This window comes from Falco punctatus (assembly GCF_963210335.1).
Source record: "Falco punctatus genome assembly, chromosome: 3".
In the NCBI taxonomy this organism is placed as follows: domain Eukaryota; kingdom Metazoa; phylum Chordata; class Aves; order Falconiformes; family Falconidae; genus Falco; species Falco punctatus.
In genome coordinates this window covers 117,958,720-117,980,614 of record NC_137582.1, presented here as the reverse complement: position 1 = coordinate 117,980,614, position 21,895 = coordinate 117,958,720, and the positions used below count along the sequence as shown (strand labels likewise).

Here is a 21,895-nt window from a genome sequence, read left to right as displayed (position 1 = left end):
CTCTTGGTTCTTTGTTGTAAGTTATGCAGGAGCACCCACTGACAAACTCTGGTTGCTGCTTTCTAACATGATCCTGAATTTCATGCTGTAAGTACATCACTTGTTCCAAATGCAGAATAAAACTGTTTATTTCAATATTTCTGCCATTTTCATGTTATGAAAAAAAGGTTTTCTAGTTTTCTTATGGTTAACTCCTGTATGTTTCCAATGTCTCCCCTTTTGAGTGAGTTTATGCTTTGGAAATAACAGTGGATTAAAAAAAAATACACAGAGAAGACATTGCTGGTCTTTAAATTTTTAGGAAAGTCATGGCAGTCTGATGAAATACAGCATTGTGAATATACTCACTGTTTCTGCCCCACTTACATTCTTTGCATAGCCAAACATTAACCAGAACTGCAGCTCAGAGCTGCTGGTATTTTTGCAGAGCTGATGTATCTGTTTTCTGTTGAGCTCTTGTCTCGTCTGTAAGAATGAAGAACAGGATTCTCTTTAACAGCTACCTTCCATTCTTGTCACATATTTATTGTCAGTGACAAAATTTTCAATTATTTTCATAGAAGGAATGGAAGCTGTTAACTTTAGGGCAGTAGGAAAAAATTTAGTTATGCGTATCTTGTTTCTCTCCACAGCTCAAGGAAATGTGTAGATTCATGGCTTTGTTGTACAACTGTGCTAAGTGCTTCTGCAAGCCAGTAAGCATCCTTAACTCCAATTGACTTCATTGGAAACGGAGGGCTCTTGGAGCCTCTTGGAAGACAGACTTGGCATGCTCAAGTGTGCCTTCAGCAGATACGCACACTGTATACAAGCATCATTCTGCCCACTGGCAGAACACAGCTACTGCTGAGAGAGGAGAAGACAGGTGGCCAGGGGAGGGGAAAAAACAGTTATTCCCATGCTCAAGACACCAGATTCCTCTTCTCGCCTTTCTGTGGGTTGTGTGATCTTGGACAAGTGACAGAACTTTCCAGTCTCAGAGATCTCTATTTTTAAGCCAGGTTATGAAGTTAAATATGTTAAAGGTAGTGAGGTGGTCAGATACAGTGGCAGTGGGAACTGCATGAGTATGAATGATTACTTGCACTTCTTAGATTATAACAGCGGCATATAACACTTCTCAGGTCATATAAAATAGCAGTGTAAAACATTTCCTTCTTTGGTGCAATGATTCCATGGACTTTTTTTTTCAGGCCCAGTGCTTGTCTTACCTGTCAAGTATCACCAACTATGCCCTCCCTCATGACGACTAGAGCACAAAGCAGTGTCAGAAAAACCACTGAGGGGTAGAGCAGTGTCCTTGGATCTGTGAAGTAGTGCAGAGTATTTGTAAACAGCCTAGAGTTTTCCACCTGTGGCCTTCCACACCAGCTGCATTGCCCATCACGGGAAGCGTAGAGAGAGGAGGAAAAGGGAAAGGGAAAAGAGGGGACATGACCGTGGAAGTTTGCACTTCCTCACCAGTCTGCTGAATGCTTCTTTCACAGAAAGAAGTCTCTTTTGTGACTCTGATGCTAGTTTGGATTTTGGCAGAGGACTCAAAACTACTGCTACTTAAGACATTTCAAGACCTTAATTTAGTTCAGAGAAATTATACATGAACTTTAACCCTTCCATGTTGAAAGAATGGTCTCCAGCAGAACTGTGAATGTGTGGTGTCAGTAGTGTTCAGATAGCAGACCCTCCTTGCACATCCAATATTATCTTTTTTGTAGACTCTTGAGCCTGATTTGGATCTCTTTTGTTCCACGAGGAATCAAGATTATATCCACTGAAATCAATGATGTTACTGTGCAAAGACAATCAACCCCTCCTTTCCTTCTTTCAGTCTCTATAAATTTGCTTGACGTTCACTGTAATCTCTCATATGACCCTGCTTTCACTCATCTGGGTTAAAAAATGGCCTATGGGCATATTTGTCATGGTATACAAGAAAAACCTCTTGGACAGCAGGCTTAATCCATGCTCAAGGAGGGAGTGAAAACAATGCAGGAGGGAGAGAACTCTCATCGTCAAGTGACACAGGAAAGTTGCTGAGAACTGGTGTGGCTGGGTAGCCGTTACAACAGCTACTAGCCACTCCTTCCGTCCTGCCTCTCAGCTTTATGTGCCAAATGTTGCTGCAGGCATTTTACTTCCTGCTTTATTCTATAAAAGGTGAAACTATCGTTCATGAGACTGTGTTGAGCCCTGGAATAATGAAACCATTCTGCAGAAACCCCTGCTGTTCCAGACAGGTTTATCCAAGCGCTGCACCACAGACTTGACTAGCAGAAACTGCAGCAGGGTGAGGACGCTACCTTGCACCTTCTGGGTGCCTCACTGCTCTGATCTCCATCCACTCCTCTTGTGCTTCCTGATTTTTAAAATTCCTGAGCATATCTAGTTTTGTGATATACCTGAATTTGTGCCAACAGCCATTAAACTGTTCCCTTGTTGGTCAGAAATGCCCAGGGAATCCCCAGAAAATGGGACACATTTCCTCACAACATTTAATTGCTTCTTTAGTGGTGGTACATGTTACTGTGATTCATGCAGTTTTATTGTTTGTACGTAGGACACTTACCAGAACCTCATGGGGTAATTATTCTTAATTAGGAGGTTGGACACATGCTGCTCTTTCCCCCTGCAATCTGCAATTAATAATATAGAGATAATGCAGATTTCTTCTTGTCAGTCTTTTGTTTATGTTTGTAGGAGGAGGGAACAGTTTGGGGAAAAAATTATCTAAATCAACCACCTGCTGAGATCCATGCCTTTCTTACCTGAAGATTACCCTGTGCTGGATGGCAGCTGAAACATTCATAACTGCAGACACCTCACTGTCAGCCTAATTCCTCTTTCATATATTCCTCTAAGGCCTGCTACAGGTCTTTTTCTCCTCAGTCCACTTCTTACCATGGCTTAATTAAGTTTTGTAAATCAGTTGTACAGTATGAAAAAAATCTTTAGAAATAGTAACATTGGTGTTATAAGTATTAAGATTTTGAGTGAGGGAAGGGTCTCAAGTTCTCCCTCCTTTTTCACTTCTCCCAACAGCCCCTATTAAACTAAACTAATGTATGTATGCATGAAACATCCAAATAACTAGTTTAATATGAAGCATGGAGAAATACTACAGAACCACTTCAAATGTTATCGCAGTAGTCATAAAATGCGTTTCCAGTCTCAGACGCAATGTTTATTTAGAGTGGAACATACTGGGGAGAAAATCTCAAGCTTTCTTCTGCGTGTTTGTTTTTGTATGAAAACAGCAAGCTGCCTAGTGCGAATATTTACAAAATAGGTGATTGTTACCAGAGGTCATTTTTCTTTCAAGTCCTTATAGCGACATCAATGTTTCTTTGATTTCAAACCCAGGGTAAATATCCATACTGCAGTTACAAAACATGTAATCATATCCTAGCCTCTACCAGATATGTGGAAATGTAAAGCTACTTTGCAGACTTAGGGACGTTGTGCAGATTTTTGCAGAACTGGGGAAGAATTATACTCTTTCTTTCTTTCAAAGGATGCTAAAGATTAATAGCTCCCTAAAATACAGTTCACTTATACTTAGGACACAACAAAGGCAAAACCAACCCTTTAATACTATTTTTTTTTCTTTTTTTTTTTTCTTTCTGAACAGATGTAACCAGGCATGACAACGAGGGAATGCCAGTGTTGGTGTGCGGCAAGAGCCAGTCCCGAATTTCTTCTTCCAGCTCCTTAACCTCTGAGACACCTCGTGGTGGAAACATTTACTGCTCGCTGCTCGCGGAGAGGGGCTGGCATCTCGGAGAATCCATTTTAAAACAATTTGGGGCTTCCATTCTGCTGCACTTGGAATTGGTCAAATTGTACAGCGGGTACAATAGCTAATTGGAGGACAAGATTGATCTATAGCAGATTTTTATTTAAAAAATGTGAAGCCACAGGGAAATTAATTTTGCTAAGAATGAAGTCAGCCTTTGGCTGCCCAGGACTTCACAAATACTGAGATTGATTTTATCACAACAATACAACAGTTACAGTTTCTGTGCAGGTAGAGCAAATGTGGCCTTCGCTTGGGTTTCATGTGGGGTTTGGTTCTCCAGACCCAAAACAGAATGTGAAACATCAGTGGGAGCTGGGGTGCGTGATGAATTGCAACCCTGGTGAAGTGCAAGTACAAAACCGTAACATTGTTCGAATGTTAGCATGCCTCCAGTGCAACGCCACTGAAACCAGTGACATTAAATAGACAGAAAGTACTTTTGGCCTGTTTTCTTTGTTAGGATGTGGAATATCGTGGCCATAACCACTATGAATTTTTACAGCTGCTTTATTTTTCTACTTCAAGTTTGCTCTTTTACATTTTGGGGGAAATGACATCCACTTTCTTTTCAGCCAAGGAGACAGCGCCCAGGGCTGTATCCTGCATTTCCAGGGAGTTTGTGAATTGTGGATTCTGTTCTTGGTTGGGAATTCAGTTTCGCTGCTTCCCTGTCCGTCTTTTCAAACAAAATGGAGTGAAAGTGACCTCCCACATCAGAGCTGGGTTTCCACCACCAGCTTTGAATGAATAAATAGGATTTTTCTATCAAATTTGATTGCAAAGTAGAAGTGAAGGCTGCCGACTCTGCTAAAAGCAGCCAACTATATTTATCTAAAAATGTATTTATTTGAAAATTTTCCAGCTGAAGCCAGTGGCGGCCCCGTGCCCTCTGCGGGACAGGGGATTAACCGGAGCTCGCTGCCGTGCCGTGCCGTGCTGTGCCAACGGGGCCGGGCCGTGTGCCGCGGCCTGCGCAACGCGTGGCTGCCCCGGCCCGCCTGCCGGCCCGGCGGGCTCCCGTCCGACTGACTGCCCAGGCAGCCAATCGCAAGCCGCCATCCTGTCGTGTTTTCGCCTCCCGCCGATCAAACTGTCCAATCAGCACACCGGAGGTTAACGGATCATCCCGTGCCAACGTCGGCGGTCAAATGAGCCAATGGGCAGAGGGCAGGTTCTTTGCCAATGAGATCAAAGAGTTAGCAGAATAGGGACATGCTGTTGGTGGCTGCGCCTGTCGGTCATCGCCGCTGAGGCCGGTGGTTGGCTAGCGGGGAGGAGGGGGTGGTTTCCGGGGGCGGGGAAACTATATTAGGGGCGGACAAAGGCGGCGGCGAGGCCGTTCAGCTCGCCGCCATTTTGAGCAGCGGGCTCTGAGGAGCAGCAGTCGCCGCTGGAGCACCTCTCCTTCTCCCTCTCTCCCTCCATCACCACCATGTCGCGGGATCGGTTCCGTAGCCGTGGCGGCGGTGGAGGCGGCTTCCACCGGCGTGGCGGCGGCGGTGGCCGCGGCGGCCCCAACCACGATTTCCGCTCTCCGCCGCCCGGCATGGGCATGGGCCAGAACCGCGGCCCCATGGGGGGCGGCCCGCAGGGCCCGGGCGGCCCGCCGGGCGGGGGCCCGAAGCCCGAGCCTCCGAAGCCGCCCGCGTCGACCTCCGCTCCTCCTTCTTCGTCGTCCTCAGCCGCCGCCACCACGGCGGGGCCCGCCGGCAGCCAGGCGGGCCCGGGAGCGCCTCCACCGTCCGCGCTGCCCGCGGGGCAGCCGCCGCAGCAGCAGACCCCGGTGTCGGCGCCCTCGTCGGCTCCCTCCGGCCCGGGGGGGCAGCCGCAGCCCAAGCCGAGCCCCAGCCCCACCCCGGCCGGCGGCCCTAAGAAAGGACAAGGACAGTCGCCCGGCGGCGGGCCTAAGGGGCCGGGCGGCCCCCAGCAGGGGCCCGGCGGGCCGCACAAGGGCGGGCCGGGGCACCGCGGCGGGCCGGGCGGTGAGCCGCGCGGCCGCGGGCAGCAGCACCAGGGACAGCAGAGCCTCTCCTCGCAGCAGGGCTCGGCCGGCGGCGGCGGCGAGAAGCTCTCGGACGAGGTGAGTCATGGCCCCCTCCCCCTCCCCGAGCCACAAGATGGCTGCGGCTGGGCCCGGCGGTTGAGCGCGCCCCGGCCGCCATCTTGAGGGGAGGAGCGGCGTGCGCGGGGAGGCCGCGCCGAGGGGGGCGGCGGCGGCGGTGGCGAGCGCGGCCGGGGCTGCGGGGCACCTACACGGCGTGTGCGTGTTCCGTAGGTGCCTGGGCAGCGCCGAGTGCAGCCCGGGGAGTCTGGTCTGGCCTGGCAGCGTGGGTTTGTATGCTCCTCTGGCGGGAGGAGGCCGCGGCGGGGCGGCACGCAGTGATGGCTCGAACCGGTATGCTTCTTTGTAGGGATTTAAAGCAAACCTCTCTCTGCTGAGGCGACCCGGGGAGAAGACCTATACGCAGCGTTGCCGCTTGTTCGTTGGTAATTTGCCCGCTGATATAACAGACGAAGATTTTAAAAGACTGTTCGCCAAATACGGGGAGCCAGGAGAGGTTTTTATCAATAAGGGGAAAGGCTTTGGATTCATTAAATTGGTAGGCTTTTGTACTGTACGTCCGTCCGTTTAATTCTCACCAAACGGTAATTTGCAGCTTGGTTTTTTTAAAACTGGGTCTTAACCTTTCCTCAGGAATCTAGAGCTCTTGCAGAAATTGCGAAGGCAGAACTGGATGATACCCCCATGAGGGGTCGACAGCTTCGTGTTCGGTTTGCTACACATGCTGCTGCTCTTTCAGTGCGTAATCTTTCGCCCTATGTGTCCAACGAGTTGCTGGAGGAAGCTTTTTCCCAGTTTGGTCCAGTAGAAAGAGCTGTTGTGATTGTAGATGATCGAGGTAGATCAACAGGAAAAGGCATTGTCGAATTTGCGTCAAAACCAGCTGCAAGAAAAGCATTTGAACGGTGTACTGAAGGAGTGTTTTTGTTGACAACGTAAGTATTTTGCAGTTTAGGGTTTTTAGTTTTAAGCTGAATAAAATCATCAGCTTCTAGTTTTTCAGAATGGAGATTCTTAGGGAAAAGTAAAATGAGGTTTTTTTTGTTCAGCACTCCTAGGCCAGTTATTGTGGAACCGTTGGAGCAACTGGATGATGAAGATGGTCTTCCAGAAAAGCTCGCTCAGAAGAATCCGATGTATCAAAAGTAGGCACTATCTTCTGGTATAAAGAGTATTTATTTAGATGATGTATGTCGTGTGGAATTATCCCAGACTCTGAAGGAGATGGAGTAATATTTCAGAAACAACCTTGGAGATTTGAGTAGTATTTTCAGATCTTGATTTTTTTGTAGTAGTTTGTTTTTAGGTAATATACTGATTTTTTAAATTATGTTCACTAAACATTACATAAGCGGTTTTCTACATTGTATCACAAAGAAACAGTAAAGCCTAAATAGCAGCCCAGTAGCAGATGGTTTTTGGTGTATGTAGAAACTTCTGAAAATCAGACTTAAGCTGTTTGCTCATCCTGTTGTTGAAAGCTGTCATCTTGCTTAAAGCATATATCATGTTGATGATTCCATAGGAAACCTACACACTGATGTTTATGGTACGAAATGAGAAATTAAGTAAAATCTTGACTCGTTTCATGATTAATAAAATCTAGTTGCCTGTGGGTTTGCCTTAGGAGGCTGACCACTGGGCATAAAACAGCAGATAAGAGAGTGTAGGAGTCTTAATAAATAGCAGGTTTAGGTTAGGACCTGTATTTAAAATCTGTTTGTTACAGAAATGTTGTATTTTCCCAGGTCACAAAAGGGAGTGCAGGGGGGAGATCCAGGCTGTCTTGTTTGTATGAGGAAGTGTTCAGAAGTGCTTGCTCTGACCAAAACCTGTAAACAGTTTAATAGAAGTAGTGTCTATGAAAACAGTGTAGGTTAGTATAGTGTTCCTAAAGTGTTAAAACTTGTTACATTGTGAATGTATGGAAAGCTTTAGAATTTTCCTAGTGTTGTTCTATTAATTAGTGAATCTGAGACTCCATTTTTTTTCCTGTGACAAACTGTTGGTTCTCAGGCATTTTGAAAACTATTTAACTTAAAGTGAAGATTATTACTTGCCTTTGACAGATAGTGCTTTGGGTAAGTCGGCACTGAAAAAAATCCATCTCTTCATATGCTGTTGTTTCGAGCAGCTGTACCTACTTGGTCAAAGGCCTGTCTTGTTTGAGGATTTTGCCACTGGCAGTTGCCAGCAGTGGATTTTCTAATGAAGACTTAAGAACAAGATAAACATGCAGTAAAACTGTAAGTGGGAAGATTTACTTGGATGTGATAGTCCAGGAGTCTCCGTATCTGCTACAGTAGTCGTAGAATTTATTCATATTAAATGCTGCTGGTTTAAGTGTGTGAAATGCTGTATTGCTGTCAGCATTCTGTCACAGCAGGTTTTCTGTCACATAATTGTGAGGTAGTATTTTTCAGGGCTCCTGTGATGTTCCCTGGTAATTCTGTTCTTCTGCTTGTGATCTTCTAGTGACCTTCAGTTTTCAGGTTTACCCAGTTTGAATGGGCATTTTCCTTTCTGCAGGGAAAGAGAGACTCCTCCCCGTTTTGCTCAGCCTGGCAGTTTTGAATTTGAATATTCCCAGAGGTGGAAATCTTTAGATGAAATGGAAAAACAGCAGAGAGAGCAAGTAGCAAAAAACATGAAAGATGCCAAGGACAAACTTGAAAGTGAGATGGAAGATGCTTATCACGAGCATCAGGCAAACCTCTTGCGTCAAGGTAGTTGGCTCTGAATTCTGTGTCATCTTTTTGCTTTAAATGCTGGCTTAAATGTATGGCTGTTAATGAATAAATTCATGCTTCCTATTGCTAACTTGAGAATTTAAGGCTTAAAAAAGAGCAGCTGATAGTTTTTCCATTTTTGAATGAACTGTTCTTAAGAACAGTGATACGGAAGGCAGCTGGTGCAGATGAGGTTGATCTAGTTAAAATCTTGAGTTTAAATCTGACATGAGTTTGTGAAATAGCTGCTGACAAGCTTCATTTCTGTAGACCTTATGAGGCGTCAGGAAGAATTGAGACGTATGGAAGAACTCCATAATCAAGAAATGCAGAAACGCAAGGAAATTCAGCTGAGGTTGGTTTGGCTTTCATGGGATTTTTTTTTCAGTGTTTATTTGTTTTTGGTTTTTTTTTAAAATGACTTATATGTGAAAGTTTTTATTTTTCAAGAAACACCATTGCCGCTTCAGTTTGTGTATGAGAAATTGAACTGCAGTGTAAGTTTTTCCTTGAGTATTTGAGCATCATACAGTATCTTTTTTTTGCCTAAGTGTAATCATTCAGTGCGTTTTAAATTGCTCGTGCTAGTGATATTGATGAGCTAAGTATTGAACGTGTTACACTTCTGGGGTTTAATGGTCTGCTTTGGAATGATCAGGCAGGAGGAGGAGCGTCGCAGGCGAGAAGAGGAAATGATGATACGTCAGCGGGAGATGGAAGAACAAATGAGGAGACAGAGGGAAGAGAATTATAGTAGAATGGGTTACATGGATCCAGTAAGTGAAATCATGTTGTTTCTTGGATACGTTACAGTGTTCAGGATTTTTTTTTTGGATGTGTTTTCAAGATTGATGCATTTTGCTTCCTTTAGGTTAAATAATGCAATGTCTTTGCGTAGGTGAAATGGTTGTAGTTGGCTGTACATGTGCTTTATCTCCTGAAAAGTACAGATTTCAGTAGTTGATGATCCATGTTAAAAGTTGTTTCTTCTATGCAGAGGGAGAGAGACATGAGAATGGGTGGTGCCACCACAATGAACATGGGAGGTAAAGAATTTTTAAATAATTACTTTATGTGGTTAACTTAGAAATTGTCAGAATATGATTATATATTTCTCTTTCATAGATCCTTATGCTTCTGCAGCCCAGAAATTTCCACCTCTCGGAGGTGGTGGCGGCATAGGTTATGAAGCTAATCCAGGAGTTGGCCAAGCAGCCATGAGTGGTTCTATGATGGGAAGTGACATGGTAATGTATCCTGTGGTGGCTTTAGTTTAGCACAAGGGAAATGTGGCTGGGGATTGAATTCTCTACCAGTGTTCGGATGGTTGTGTAAATTTCACTGTTAACTGCTGACTTTCTTGTCAGGTATTTAACATGAAGACTAGTGTGGCAGTATGTAGTATTAGATTAGTTCTTAACCATTATGGTAGCTTACACAGTCGGAAGTTGTTTGTAAGTGAATTCAAATGTGCTGTTAAGCATATTTGCAATTAACTCTGATTTTATTGGACTTTGGAAATTCTGCGTCACTGTTAGGCTTGGAAGGATTTTTTGTAAATTCCAGAGAATCTGCCAAATTTCATAATTAAAATACATAATGTAGTAGATTTTCAGCAATTTGACATTCTGTATTTGTGGACAAGAGATACTTTTTTGTTCTCCTTTCCAGTGTGCAACATTGCATTTATTTTGGCCCTTCCAAGCCTAGTTAGGACTGATGCATGTTGGTATGGGTATGCTGTTAATTCAGAAATCTGCGCTCATGTCTATTTAAGCAGCAGATTAACTTTTTAAGTAATCAATGGTAAACAGCATATCACTTACTCTGTATGCTGATGTTTGCTATAGAAGAGCAGAAATGCTGGTTTTTAGCTTTAGGCATGTTCCAGTGATCCTTGACTGTAGCCATTTTGTGGTTCCTATCTCACAGAGGAATGATAGCCTGTTCTTGTTTTCCCGTGTTGGGCATGACTATGTAGGTAGAGTTTGCTAAAGCTACGGCATATCTCATGTTCTGAGGTATGTTTCCAAACTGTACTATTTTTGGCACACTATATGTGTGAAATGGGCTTTGAGCCTGCTTGGTGTTACCACACTGAAGCCATATGGGTGTAGATTAAAGAAATGTTCAATGGGTAGGATGGAAGTCTATGTTGGCTTAGGTGGCGGTATTGGTGTGCTTTCACCCTCCTGAAAGGGTGTACACTTTGTAGCACAAGCTGAACTAAATGATTTTTGGGTGGGTTTAGGCCTCTGGCTTAACGTGGTGAGCTACCATAGTAGCTTGTCAGGTATCTTCCGTTTTTTTTTTGGGAACCATATCTTCGGAATGGTAACTTTGCAGAGCATCATTGATTTCAGTAGACAGTGCCGTTGGCCTTAATGTATCTGTATAATCTACTGATAATTAAGCATTTCCTAAGTTTCCCGTGAACAGTTAAGCAGTCTGTGGTGAATGCTGTGTACATTTTTCTCCTGAAAATCATGGTACAGGTGCATGCTGAACTTGTGTAATACTTGAAAACGTGCTATGGTCAAAAGGTGTGACAGTAAAATGGTTTAACTGCCTTGAGTTTCTTAGGATGGGGATCTCTGCCACACAATGCTGTCACAGTTCCTGGGCTGATAATCTTTCAAACAGAATTGGAGATAAGCTTAAGTTGCCATGAATTAGGCAGAAAGAACCTAGGTAATCTTTCTGAAATTCCTTTCTTGGAAGGATTGATACTGACTTTCAGAAGTCAAGAACTTGAAGTGTGAATTTTCAGTTCCAGATACTTTCAGTAACAACCAACCTACCATTGTTCAGTTACTCGGTAGTGGAAAACTTGCTTGAAATGAAAGTATATAACTATCTGTGACTTTATAATTTGTCAGTTCTATAGACTGAATGCTGATCACACCTACTGATACAGTAACTGAATGAAGTACATGCAACTAGAGGTACTAGTAAAAGACATACCTGAAGTCTCTGCTTTATTGCAGGGTAATTTAGCTTTTACATCTTGGTGTGAAACCACTCAATGCTGTGAAGTTGTGAATTTTCCAAGAGCTTGTGGTGAAGGTGGGGTGGGGAGGGAGGTACTGACTGGATGCACACAACCCTTTGTGCATAGTTCTAACTCTAAACACCGAATAAATTGTAGTTCTTCGAACACGTTTTGCATATTATACAGCAGCAGTTCCGGAGTACATGGGATTTTAACAAATGCAAGTCTTCTGATCGAGCAGTTGCGTTGGTTAGGTAAATCACTGGTCATTAGCTTTTTTCACTTTTTTTTTTTCTTCTTGCAATCCAGTAGTGCTCACAATCAGTTTTGGTTACTGCCTAAGGCCTCTGCAGTTTAGTCAGCAGACCGTAGTCTTAACCCCATCTTGAAAAGCACATGGTCTCTATTGCAGCACATGCCATTAACTGGTGAGTAGGCATTCTGTTTACAATGACATTTTATGAATGTCAGCTCCTACTTCAGTGAACTGAAGATACGTTCTCTGGCTAGGCTTATTTGGAAATGACAGTGATGTAATCTGAGCTTTTACTGCACTAAAGGTGAGAAGTTTGCAAGCTATTTGCATTAACTTGGTTGAAAATTGCTAGAGCTCTTTTGGAAAAGTTGTTAATTCACATCTGCACTAATGCTTACATTTCTAGCACTGCAGGGAGGATCTGTTCTTTGTAACAGATGTATGAGAATGCATCAAGTGGGAACATACCTCAAGGCATGTATTACAATAAACTAATTTTTAAATTACCCTTTTTTCCTTTCTATGTTCCCGGTACCTGTGGATCGGCTCAATGGTGATTGTATCGACGAACCTTGACTACGGAACCTTCTAAAAATATATACTTAACACACATGGACATCAACTACATATAATGAACTGTTAATTCTGTTCCAATAGCGTCCTGAACGCTTTGGGCAGGGAGGTGCGGGGCCTGTGGGTGGCCAGGGTCCTAGAGGAATGGGGCCTGGAACACCAACAGGATATGGTAGAGGGAGAGAAGAATATGAAGGCCCAAACAAAAAGCCCCGATTTTAGATGTGACCTGTAGTTTCATTCCAGTTTGTTTTTGTCTGTCTTGTTTAGACACCAACTTTTTAATTCTTGCATTTTAGTAAGAAAGCTACATTTTTATGGATGTTAGAAACTTACTGACCTAATATTTGTAAGTGGTCTGTTTGGGCGAGTACAATTTAATTATGTAATGCAGTGTTTCAAAACAAATTTAGCTGTTTTTTTGATGTATAACGTCCCTAACTTGATGGCAGTGTACCTTGTGCCACTGAATTCCCAAAGTGTACCAACTTTTTTTTACTGTGCTTCAAATAAATAGAAAACTAAATGTAGTAACTCTTCTTGCCATTCGTGGTTAAACATGAGGCTAAATACCACACCTTCCGCAGTAAACCAAGAGCCTTGAGTGGAGGCCAAACTTAGACCAGGGTGTGGAACTGTAGTGAAGAGTGAAATCTCTTCCCGTAATGCCTCTAGCTTAAGATTGAGTTAAATAGTAGCCTAACTTTCCAGCAGGTGCAGATTTTTTTTGAGCATTAATTGTGCTGCAATGAGGAAGCAAACGGAAATCTTGCAAGTGCTGCAAGATACATTAATTAAAGCTACACTGCAAGCAGTGCAGTATGTAAAGAATTTCGTAATTTAGCTATGGATAACGGGTGGTGGGATGGTAGCACTTAACCACCTTGGCAGTTACTGCTTGGAATCTTTTAAAGACTTTAAGCAGAAGACTAGCAACGGTTATTTTAAAAGAAATTCATAGAATGACTTGTATTGGCTGACTTCTAACTAAAGGATTGTTAATGTGATATTTATATGCTCTTAAGCTGTCTGAGATTACAGGATCTGGCCTTGCTCCGTATTGTATACTTGCCTGAAATTGCTTGGCAAAAAGACCAGAAGTGTACTTGAGTGATTACGGTTAACTTGCTTATGTCCTCATGCTAACTGAGTGGACTAATTTGCATAGTTCAGAATACAATCATTTGTATTATGGGGACTGCAGGAACTATTCTGAAATCATGTAGCTGGTGGGCAAATCCTAAAAACCTGTATGTAAAATACAGAAATTAGCTTGCTTGCATGATGGTTATCGCTCTTTTATTATTGATGTTTGGAGATAATGCATCAAAAGTAGTATCTGAATCTGGAGTTTAATAGCTAATACTACACAGTACAAATAAACTCCCTTTAAGGTTCTTTTGTAGAAGATTTGATGAATTCGTTAGCTTGCTGTTCATATTTTATTAAGCCCCAGAAGAATTTCAAAGCATTCTGGACTCATTGATAAGGTGGTTGCTTTGCTTATTACTACATTGTATCAGGTAAGCTGGGAACCTGACTTCCCAGTGTAAAATACCTTGGTGTTAATGCAGGATACATCAACCTGCTTGGCACAAAGTAGGTAAACTTAGTTTGGCTGTACCTTCACACGATTCCCCAACTACTGGGTATTCTGTGAGTAGCTTTAATCTTCCAAAGATCTTTCTATTCCTTGTGCTACGCATTGGCTAATTCTAAATTCTATGCTAAATTTTCTCTGCGGTTAAAACTTCAGTGTCAGATTGCAGTGTTTTTCAGAGTGCAGATGATCCCTCTTGAAGTACTCACTGTAAGTGCTGTTACTCCTTAAATGAAAAAATAGCATGTTGTGAAATGTTGATACCAGGAATATTAAGCGCACTAAATAGCGACTCAGCATGTTTGGTGAACGCTTCTTATTTTCCCAGAAAAGTTTGAGGGTTGAGAACATGCTACAAGAATGAATTCAGGAAATTCAGAATTGGCAGTTCCTAAACTGCAGACCAAGTATTTGGGAGTACTTGTATTGGATACTTTAGTTTAAAAATCAGCAGTACCGATGCAATTTGCTTTATTGAAGTAGTATTAAATAATGCCTGTGTTTTCCTGAAGAGGGTGTTCATGGGACACCCGCAAAAGGTGAAGGTGTCTGAGATGGGGAATTCTGAACGTAAACATTAAATTAATTTTTTCAGTTTATTTTTCAGATTACATGTCATTCTTTATTAAAGAGATGCTGGTGCATATCCTAAAGTATGTTCTTTTGTAGTTCTGTATCTTGGAAGAGTGAAGGATGCTGATGTCCTTGTACCTTACAGAGGTTGTCTTTTGGTACCCCTGTTTTGTACGTAAGCTACCATTGCTAGGTATTAAAAATAGCTGAGTTGCAAAACCATGACTAGTAAGTATATTGAAAGATTTGGCAGTTTTCAAAACATCTGAAAGTTTGGTTAAATGTGGCTTTGTTGTAGCTGCATAAGCAGAGTTTCTAAAACAAGTTCTGCTTTGAGTTGCATGTATTAAACAGGCATACAATTAACTAGCCAACTTCTTTTCAAGACCTTTTAAAGGTGGTGTCTTAAAAGCTGGCAAACATGTCAACTTTAAAATCTGATAAAGTTGCTAATGTGGGAGGCGAGAAAGTTATGTTCCTTTGATCTGTTCCTATGAGGTTTTGGACTTTTTTCATAAAATCAGATTTATATGATTGAATCTTTAAAACCATTTGGAAAAAGTGCTTCTGTTGGGCAGACCTGTTTTTGGATGGTCTGGTTCACATAACACATTTTTGTACTGGACTTAGAGGACATCGGCTGTTGCAATTTAGCTTGCTTTATCGAAATTGAGCCCATTTTGACACTGAGATCTCTAAAAACTGCAGCATGTAGAAACTGGTATCGCTATACATATATCTTCACACTTTCTCAGAAATGAATACAGAATAATCTTATCTTCTGGTGTAGACACATTACACTAATCATTTATACAGCTGATGAGAAACTGAAACTGCTTTTGAGATTTTGTGGCATTTTTGTGGTAGAAAAATTCTTGGCTTCTCCTTGGCAACCATTTACTGTGGCAGCAAGTTTTTGCTGGAGTTTGAGACTGCAATTTACACTTAAAACTAGTGGCCTGCTACATAACTGCACTTAGCCAGCATTTCTGCAGTTCATAACTGTGAGGAACGTAGTACCACAAATGGCAATGGACATTAGGACCCGGATGTAGTATTCCTGCTTGCTCCAAGATTCTCATTGCCGACTGCATACAGGTAGGTAACAAGCAATATAATATAACTTGGTGACTTTCTATGTAATCTTATACTGTGGGTATTCTGACATCACACTTCTGACTGTGGAATTACAGTGCAGCACTCCTCATACCTGTATGTTAAGCTTGCATCAAAGCTGCGTGGTTTTCGGTTTTAAGCTTTGTCTTGTTCAGAGTTAATAAGCAACTTACTGTGATTCTTAGATAAGTATTTTCAGACCCGATTCCTTTGTACATACGACTCGGCTTGTGTGGATTTTTCTTAGTTCCGATGTAATGAAGGTATTCTTAGATGAGCTCTGTGGGGAAGAGGGAGCGTGATCTTAACCTCACTTAACTAGTCACCTAGGTGCTGTCAGTGCCTAGAAAAGGACTGTTTAAACTTCCTGTAGTGACAAAACGTCCCATCTGCAGCGCATCCCTTCGTAGAGTCTTGGCTCAGCAGGAAATGCGTTAGTAACCACTGCTCTAGCCTTGTGTGCACTATGTGATAGTCACTTTAAACTTGCTAATGCAGTCAGCTTTGAGGCGGATTTGGAATATTTTTGAGGACATACAAATGAGTGCTTGAATGAATATCCTCGTGAGTAGTTTCATAGAGCTTACTGGACATTTCAGTTGTCTTTATTTTAATCTTTGATTGACAAGCATAATATACATTTCTCTGCCTTTAATTGACAGTGATGAGATTCTGTATTTCTGCCTCGTAGAGTCATCCTGGTAGCGTAATGCTCAATTTCATTTTTCATCAGTCTTGGGGCTGTAATTCTAAACTCTTCATTACTAGAAGTACTGAATGTAGTGTTTCAGGATTAACATGCTTACGCTTCCAGACACCCAGACATGCTGATCTCCAGCTCTTTTGCATTAGCTCTTGAACTTGAATTTCAAGGTCCCTTGTTTCAGCACATGATCTAGCTCTTTGTCTGATGCTCAGTTTATTTCAGAGGTGTTGTAATGTGTTTTCCCGCTTGTTCTGCAAAGTTCTGCTTTGCATACTTGTTTCTGGTATTATTGTCACATTTGAACCTTCTGTGTTATCTTCCAGGCAAGACTTTTGCTGGTGAACAGGGGATCTGGACAGCCTTGCCCTCTGCTGTAGCTATCTTTTCATGTTCCATTGAAAGCTTGAAGTAGCAGCTGCACCTTAAGATCATAACAACAGGTCTTTGGTTACACCGCAGCGAGTGTAGCCGAATTCTAGCTAGTCAAGCAGTGACACCACCTGTCACAAAGTCAGTTTGGCTTTTTGTGATGGCTTACTCTTACCTGTGGCTAGAATTCAGTAGCAAAAATGATGGCAGTATGCGTACTGTCATGTAGCAAAACTGAATTATTAATCTTTAAACCAGTGCTCAGATCGGACCAGTTTTTCCAGTGTGCTCTGGATACTTGACTTGACCTGCAGGAATGTCGTGGAGGGGTTATTGGCACATCTGCCTTGTTCTACGTACTTGAACTAGCAGGTTTTTGACACTATTGGAGCAAGCAATATGTGACTGAACCATGGGTCTCATACCAGCTCTGACTGTCTGCAGTAATGAAACTTGGTGTGGTAGCTAACTTAAAAGCAAATAGTCATGTCTGCTCTAAGTCAGTCTGTAATGAGTGGGTACAAGAAATGACATTACAGTGCTCGCATTGTGTTTCATCTTGGTTTTATCTGTGTGTGAAATACACTTTTTCTCAAAAGCTTACCTGAAGCTCAGAAGTGTGGTGTCAGAATACATATGCGTACCTGCTAGGCCCTCAGATCCAGATACTGGTGCTGTCAGGAGAGAGCACAGCATAGTGTGTATGGGGGCTTTACTGTAACATTAAGCATACAAAGTGTTGATTTGCTTGCAGTTTTCCCCATAGCTAAACACTGAGGCCTGTGAGTAGTTTTAGGACTCGAGCAGTAATGGGGTTGCATGTCTCTGTTAATCATTGCCAGCTGCAGTGACACGATCAGGAAGGCCAGCGTTTTGTTCCATTATGTTCAATGAGGCTAAGCATGTTGGCAAGGATGCATAAAAAGTATGCTGCTCTGGGTAATTACTTGGCTTCTTCCATTACTAGCAAGTTTGGAATCTGCTAATTAGCTTCAGATTTTTTTTTTTCTCTCCATACAAGCTAGTGGGGCTGTTAAATAGCTGCTTACTGGAAAAGGAAAAAAAAGGGAGGATTGGCCTTCTCCCACCTCTGTCATTGCTGCTAGATAATGATTGACACGTTAGGACTTGGCTGTGCAATCCCGCAGTGGTCTGTGAATACCCCATCTCTATAAATGTTGCTTCTGAACACCAGTACTGAAGAGCTAACTGGGGAGGGTTGGGAGGAGTGTGGCTATAAGTGAATCTGGAGTGTTAAAAGGATGCACAAAGATATAGTATCCCTTATGCATGGTGTTTGTTGCTATGGCATAGAAAACAGAACGTGCATACTACACTTCTGCTCCTGAGGGCCATGATAAAACCCAGGTGGTGGGTTTGAGACTAAACTTGAACTTCTCCCTGCCTGGTCAGATCACATTGTGACCATGATGTGATTTGCCTCCCAACTTGAGGTGTGCCCAGAGCCTGGTACTACATCCCTAGCTGCTGACCATTGCAGTTTGCCCTCAACTTAGCTATAGTAGAGGGGTGGGTCTTCAGAAGGGAAGAATCTGTTGCCGAGAGTAAAAGCAGTAGACTGATATTGCTAACCTCTAGTGTCTTCCTTTGGCTTTTGAAGCACTTGTAGGGCTATTATTGAACCTGAGGGCTGCTAGGAGTCCAGGGCCATTGCACTCCTTCATGAAGGGGAGGAAAGAGGGCATTACTACAGGAGACAAGCTCGGGTAAAAGAGTTGGAAGTAGCTTGACAAAATTGTTAATGCCTTCACATAAGGGATAGTATACCTCTGGCTGCAATCAAACTTCATTGTACTCAGACTGGTGATTTACGGTTTGTGCTCAGACAAGGTGCAGTTCTTCAGTCAACTACCTGCATATTCCTTCATGTCGTTACAAGTGTTTAGGCTAGCCTATTTCTGCCCCTTATTCTTCCACTTAATATTTTGGAATAATTTGTAAATTCCCCCCCTCATAACTAATCAGTCCATGTATCTTAAAACCTTATTTTTAAGTTAGTTTTGAAATGGTCAGAATTTTCTGTGTATTACTATAATAACTTCAGTTGTTATCCTTTAGGTGAAGATGAAAGCTGAGTGAAACCGGAGTGCTCATCCATGGGAAGTAAGCATAACTTATTGTTCTGAGCGGGTGAAATAATAAAGGCTTCTGGATGCTTGATGTTCAGTCACTGAATATCGAGAAATCGGTACAAGGGAATACGTTAAATGCATAGGGTAGAACTTAGTACGTGCTGTCAAGCTGTGGGGTTGAGCACCCGGACTCCCATCTGGGCTTGATATCTTGACAGCAGTGGTTAAAAATACCTTTCTAGACATGGGTTTGTACAAAAGATTTCAAAATCACTGTGGGTGTAACTTCTGAATGTTTTCCTAGTTCAGGAGCCGAGCATGAGCACATCCAGCATGATGCCCGGTGATATGTGGAGGGACCAAGATAACAAGTGAACAAGTAAGTAAGCAGTGTCCTTACACTACCCTGTGAGCTCGGTAGCCCATCACCCTGTGATCTATTATGTAGTTCCTGCCTGAAACTAGCCCTTGATTAATCTCAATTTTATATAAAACTCTTCTGACTTTCTTTTGTAGAGCGAAGATATAACCATTGTTTGAGGCTTTTCAGCCCTGCAGCATGAAATACAGACTCTGTCCTCTGAATCCTATAGGTGGTCAAACAAGAAATAACCATTTCTCCTTTCAGGCTCCAGTGAATGGAGTGGGTGATTGTCAGCAAGGAAAAAGGGGCACAATAGAGTAACTGCTTCACAAATGTTAATCCAACGAAAAGATGTTAAAAAGCTACTTTCCTGAAGTATTGCAGTGAACACTGAATGTTCACAATAACTTGGAATACAAATTAGCACATACAGAGCATAAGCAGATAGCGATTTAGGGAAATGAATTCCAGCTCTGCAAGTTAAGTTTATGATGTTTTCCCTCTTAATTTACCAATAAAACTACAAGGGGGAACTTCAGATATTTAAAATCTTGTGTGAGGAGCAACATGCAAAGTGCCTAAACTCACTCATGGGTAAGTAACAGCTTAGATATGCCGCAACTGAACCTGTAAGATGTGAAGCCAGTGCGATTCAATTGGTGAATTCCTATTGAATCGTGTGTGATTTGTCACTGCTGCTCTTGTTTCTAGGGTAGTAAAACACAAAGCTGTTTCAGATCTTTGAAATTTATGAAGCAGACAAAAATGTGAATGCTGCTCATTTAATCTCAAGGCTGACATGAGAACTTGGGATCCTAGAGAGCATTTGACAGGCGCATGGCCTGTTCTGACGCACTGATTCCTGTTTCACGTCATTATGTGTGATTTCTGTGGGCATTTTTAATGGTCTTGCTAACTCTGTGCTTTGCACTTGCAGAAGAAGATGAAGTCCAAATGCAGTGAAGAGGAGCCAGGAACATAACATTTAAAAAAAATAAAATACTTGTTTTTTTCTATAAGTGATAGCTGTTTTATTCCAGAGGGTATTCAGTGAGTGAGCAGTCTGTTCAGCAGCATGTGATAGGGATGAATTTGAGAAATTGCCACAGAATGGGGCTGTGGAAGGGGTTGCGGAATGTGGTCAGAGCACTGGAGCAAGAAGGGGTTGGGTCATTGGGTCCTGACAAGCACAGGAAAGAGAACCACTTGTGACCAATAACAAATTGACAAATGCATAATACAGGGTTTTTTTCTGCTGGGATTGTGCCAGGAAATTCCTCTTGTAGTTCAAATGCTGCAGTTTTTCAGGCTAGCTGGATTCCTGACCAGTGTGCAGCCACAGGTGCTTTTGCTAAAAGACTTAAGTCGTCTTCTTTTTTTTTTTTTTTAAAGTAAGTTCCGCTTGTACTTGAGGCACTTCAGTATTTCTGGAATTTTCACCCGTTCTTTTCCCCCATCTCAAGTCCTGTGCAACTGCTATATTTTTAGATCATAGAATTCTGAATGCTTACATGTGCTTCCTTGGTTTGTGATAGTTTTCTTGGTGATGGCTGTGGTAATTGAGACTGAGATCCCAAAGTCGGAGTTCTTTGGAAGCCAGAAGAGTGCTGGTTTTAGCTCTTGAAGCACGATTCCTGTGGTTCATATTGCTTCATTTGAATCTTTACACAGCTGTGTTGTGCACATATGTAGTTCATGCTGTCAATTATTAAATATAATCCTTTGTCTGACTATCAAGTAGTTTAACATGTTGAAATACACCAGCAGTAGGCTTTATTCATACAGCTGCATCGTAACAAGATCTTCCCCCTACAGCGGCCTGAAGTCATGAACGTTTGGCTGGGAACTGCCTTGCCAGACCAGAAAGATCAAAATAAACTGGGTTTAATGTGGGAAAGCCGTATGAAATACTTGAGACATGGGGGTCTCCAGTGGTGCAGCATTTAGTGCCTGGCTGGAACGCCACTCACCTGGGCTTGAAATCGTAGCCAGGAATATGTTGTGCTTTGTCTTAAATGCTGTTTGTTTACTTCCCTGGCAGAAAGTTTCATTAACAAAACAGTAATGTTGGTCAGAACTGCTGTAGCTGTGTTTCTGGTGTTGACTCTTGTAATTGTATAGCAGTAAGTGTAGGGGAGAGGGAAGGGACCCCAGCAGCAGCAGGGGTGCTTCACAGCTGCCGAGCAGGCTTGGAGTAGAGAAGGTTGGTGCTGGATTAAAAGCTTCTGGCTGTGGCTTTTCACTTCTTCATGCAATCAAGCGATTGGGTACAGGATAAGCCAAAGTATTTCACTCTTTGATTTGACTTCTTTATGGTATTGTCTAGATTCTGAAAAGGCTTCAGCAAGAAGGTGTTTTGTGGTTCATCAATAGCTGCACTGCAAGGAGCTGGGTTTTTAGTGTCTTTGTCTCCACAGCTACTGCAGGCTTGCATAGCCCTTTTTTTTTTTTTTTTTTTTCCTCAAATTCTGTTATTTTCCAGTAGCTTGTCCTAATTTCTTTTCCACTGTTGCAGCATTGAATGCTGGAAGCACATTCAGGCCACAAGTTTCACATAGGAAGCAGCCAATGTGCTGAATTTTGCCTCCTACAACTCCCTGTATAGTGTTCCATATGGAGAATGGGATGTGTTTTGGAAAACTGTTTTGGTTTGGCCATGCTCATCA

The 21,895-nt window shown here is 42.6% G+C and overlaps 1 protein-coding gene across 4 annotated transcripts; it reads left to right on the top strand.

Moving 5' to 3' along the window:
• The first annotated feature begins 5,113 nt into the window (after nt 1-5,113).
• SFPQ (splicing factor proline and glutamine rich) lies at nt 5,114-20,248 on the top strand. Of its 4 annotated transcripts, none has more exons than XR_013926869.1 (12): nt 5,114-5,876; nt 6,208-6,396; nt 6,492-6,793; nt 6,908-7,003; nt 8,388-8,584; nt 8,858-8,942; nt 9,246-9,363; nt 9,585-9,633; nt 9,713-9,834; nt 12,493-18,896; nt 19,170-19,244; nt 20,167-20,248. XR_013926869.1 is itself a non-coding variant. In XM_080379814.1 (11 exons), the coding sequence occupies exons 1-10, from the start codon at nt 5,229-5,231 to the stop codon at nt 18,870-18,872; spliced, it is 1,827 nt and encodes a 608-aa protein (XP_080235940.1). In that variant the 5' UTR covers nt 5,115-5,228; the 3' UTR covers nt 18,873-18,896; nt 19,170-20,248. The 4 variants fall into 4 exon arrangements, 1 of the variants encoding a protein (XP_080235940.1); XR_013926871.1 differs by having other exon boundaries at nt 5,115-5,876; nt 18,852-18,896; XR_013926870.1 differs by having other exon boundaries at nt 19,170-20,248.
• Nucleotides 20,249-21,895: the final 1,647 nt, after the last annotated feature.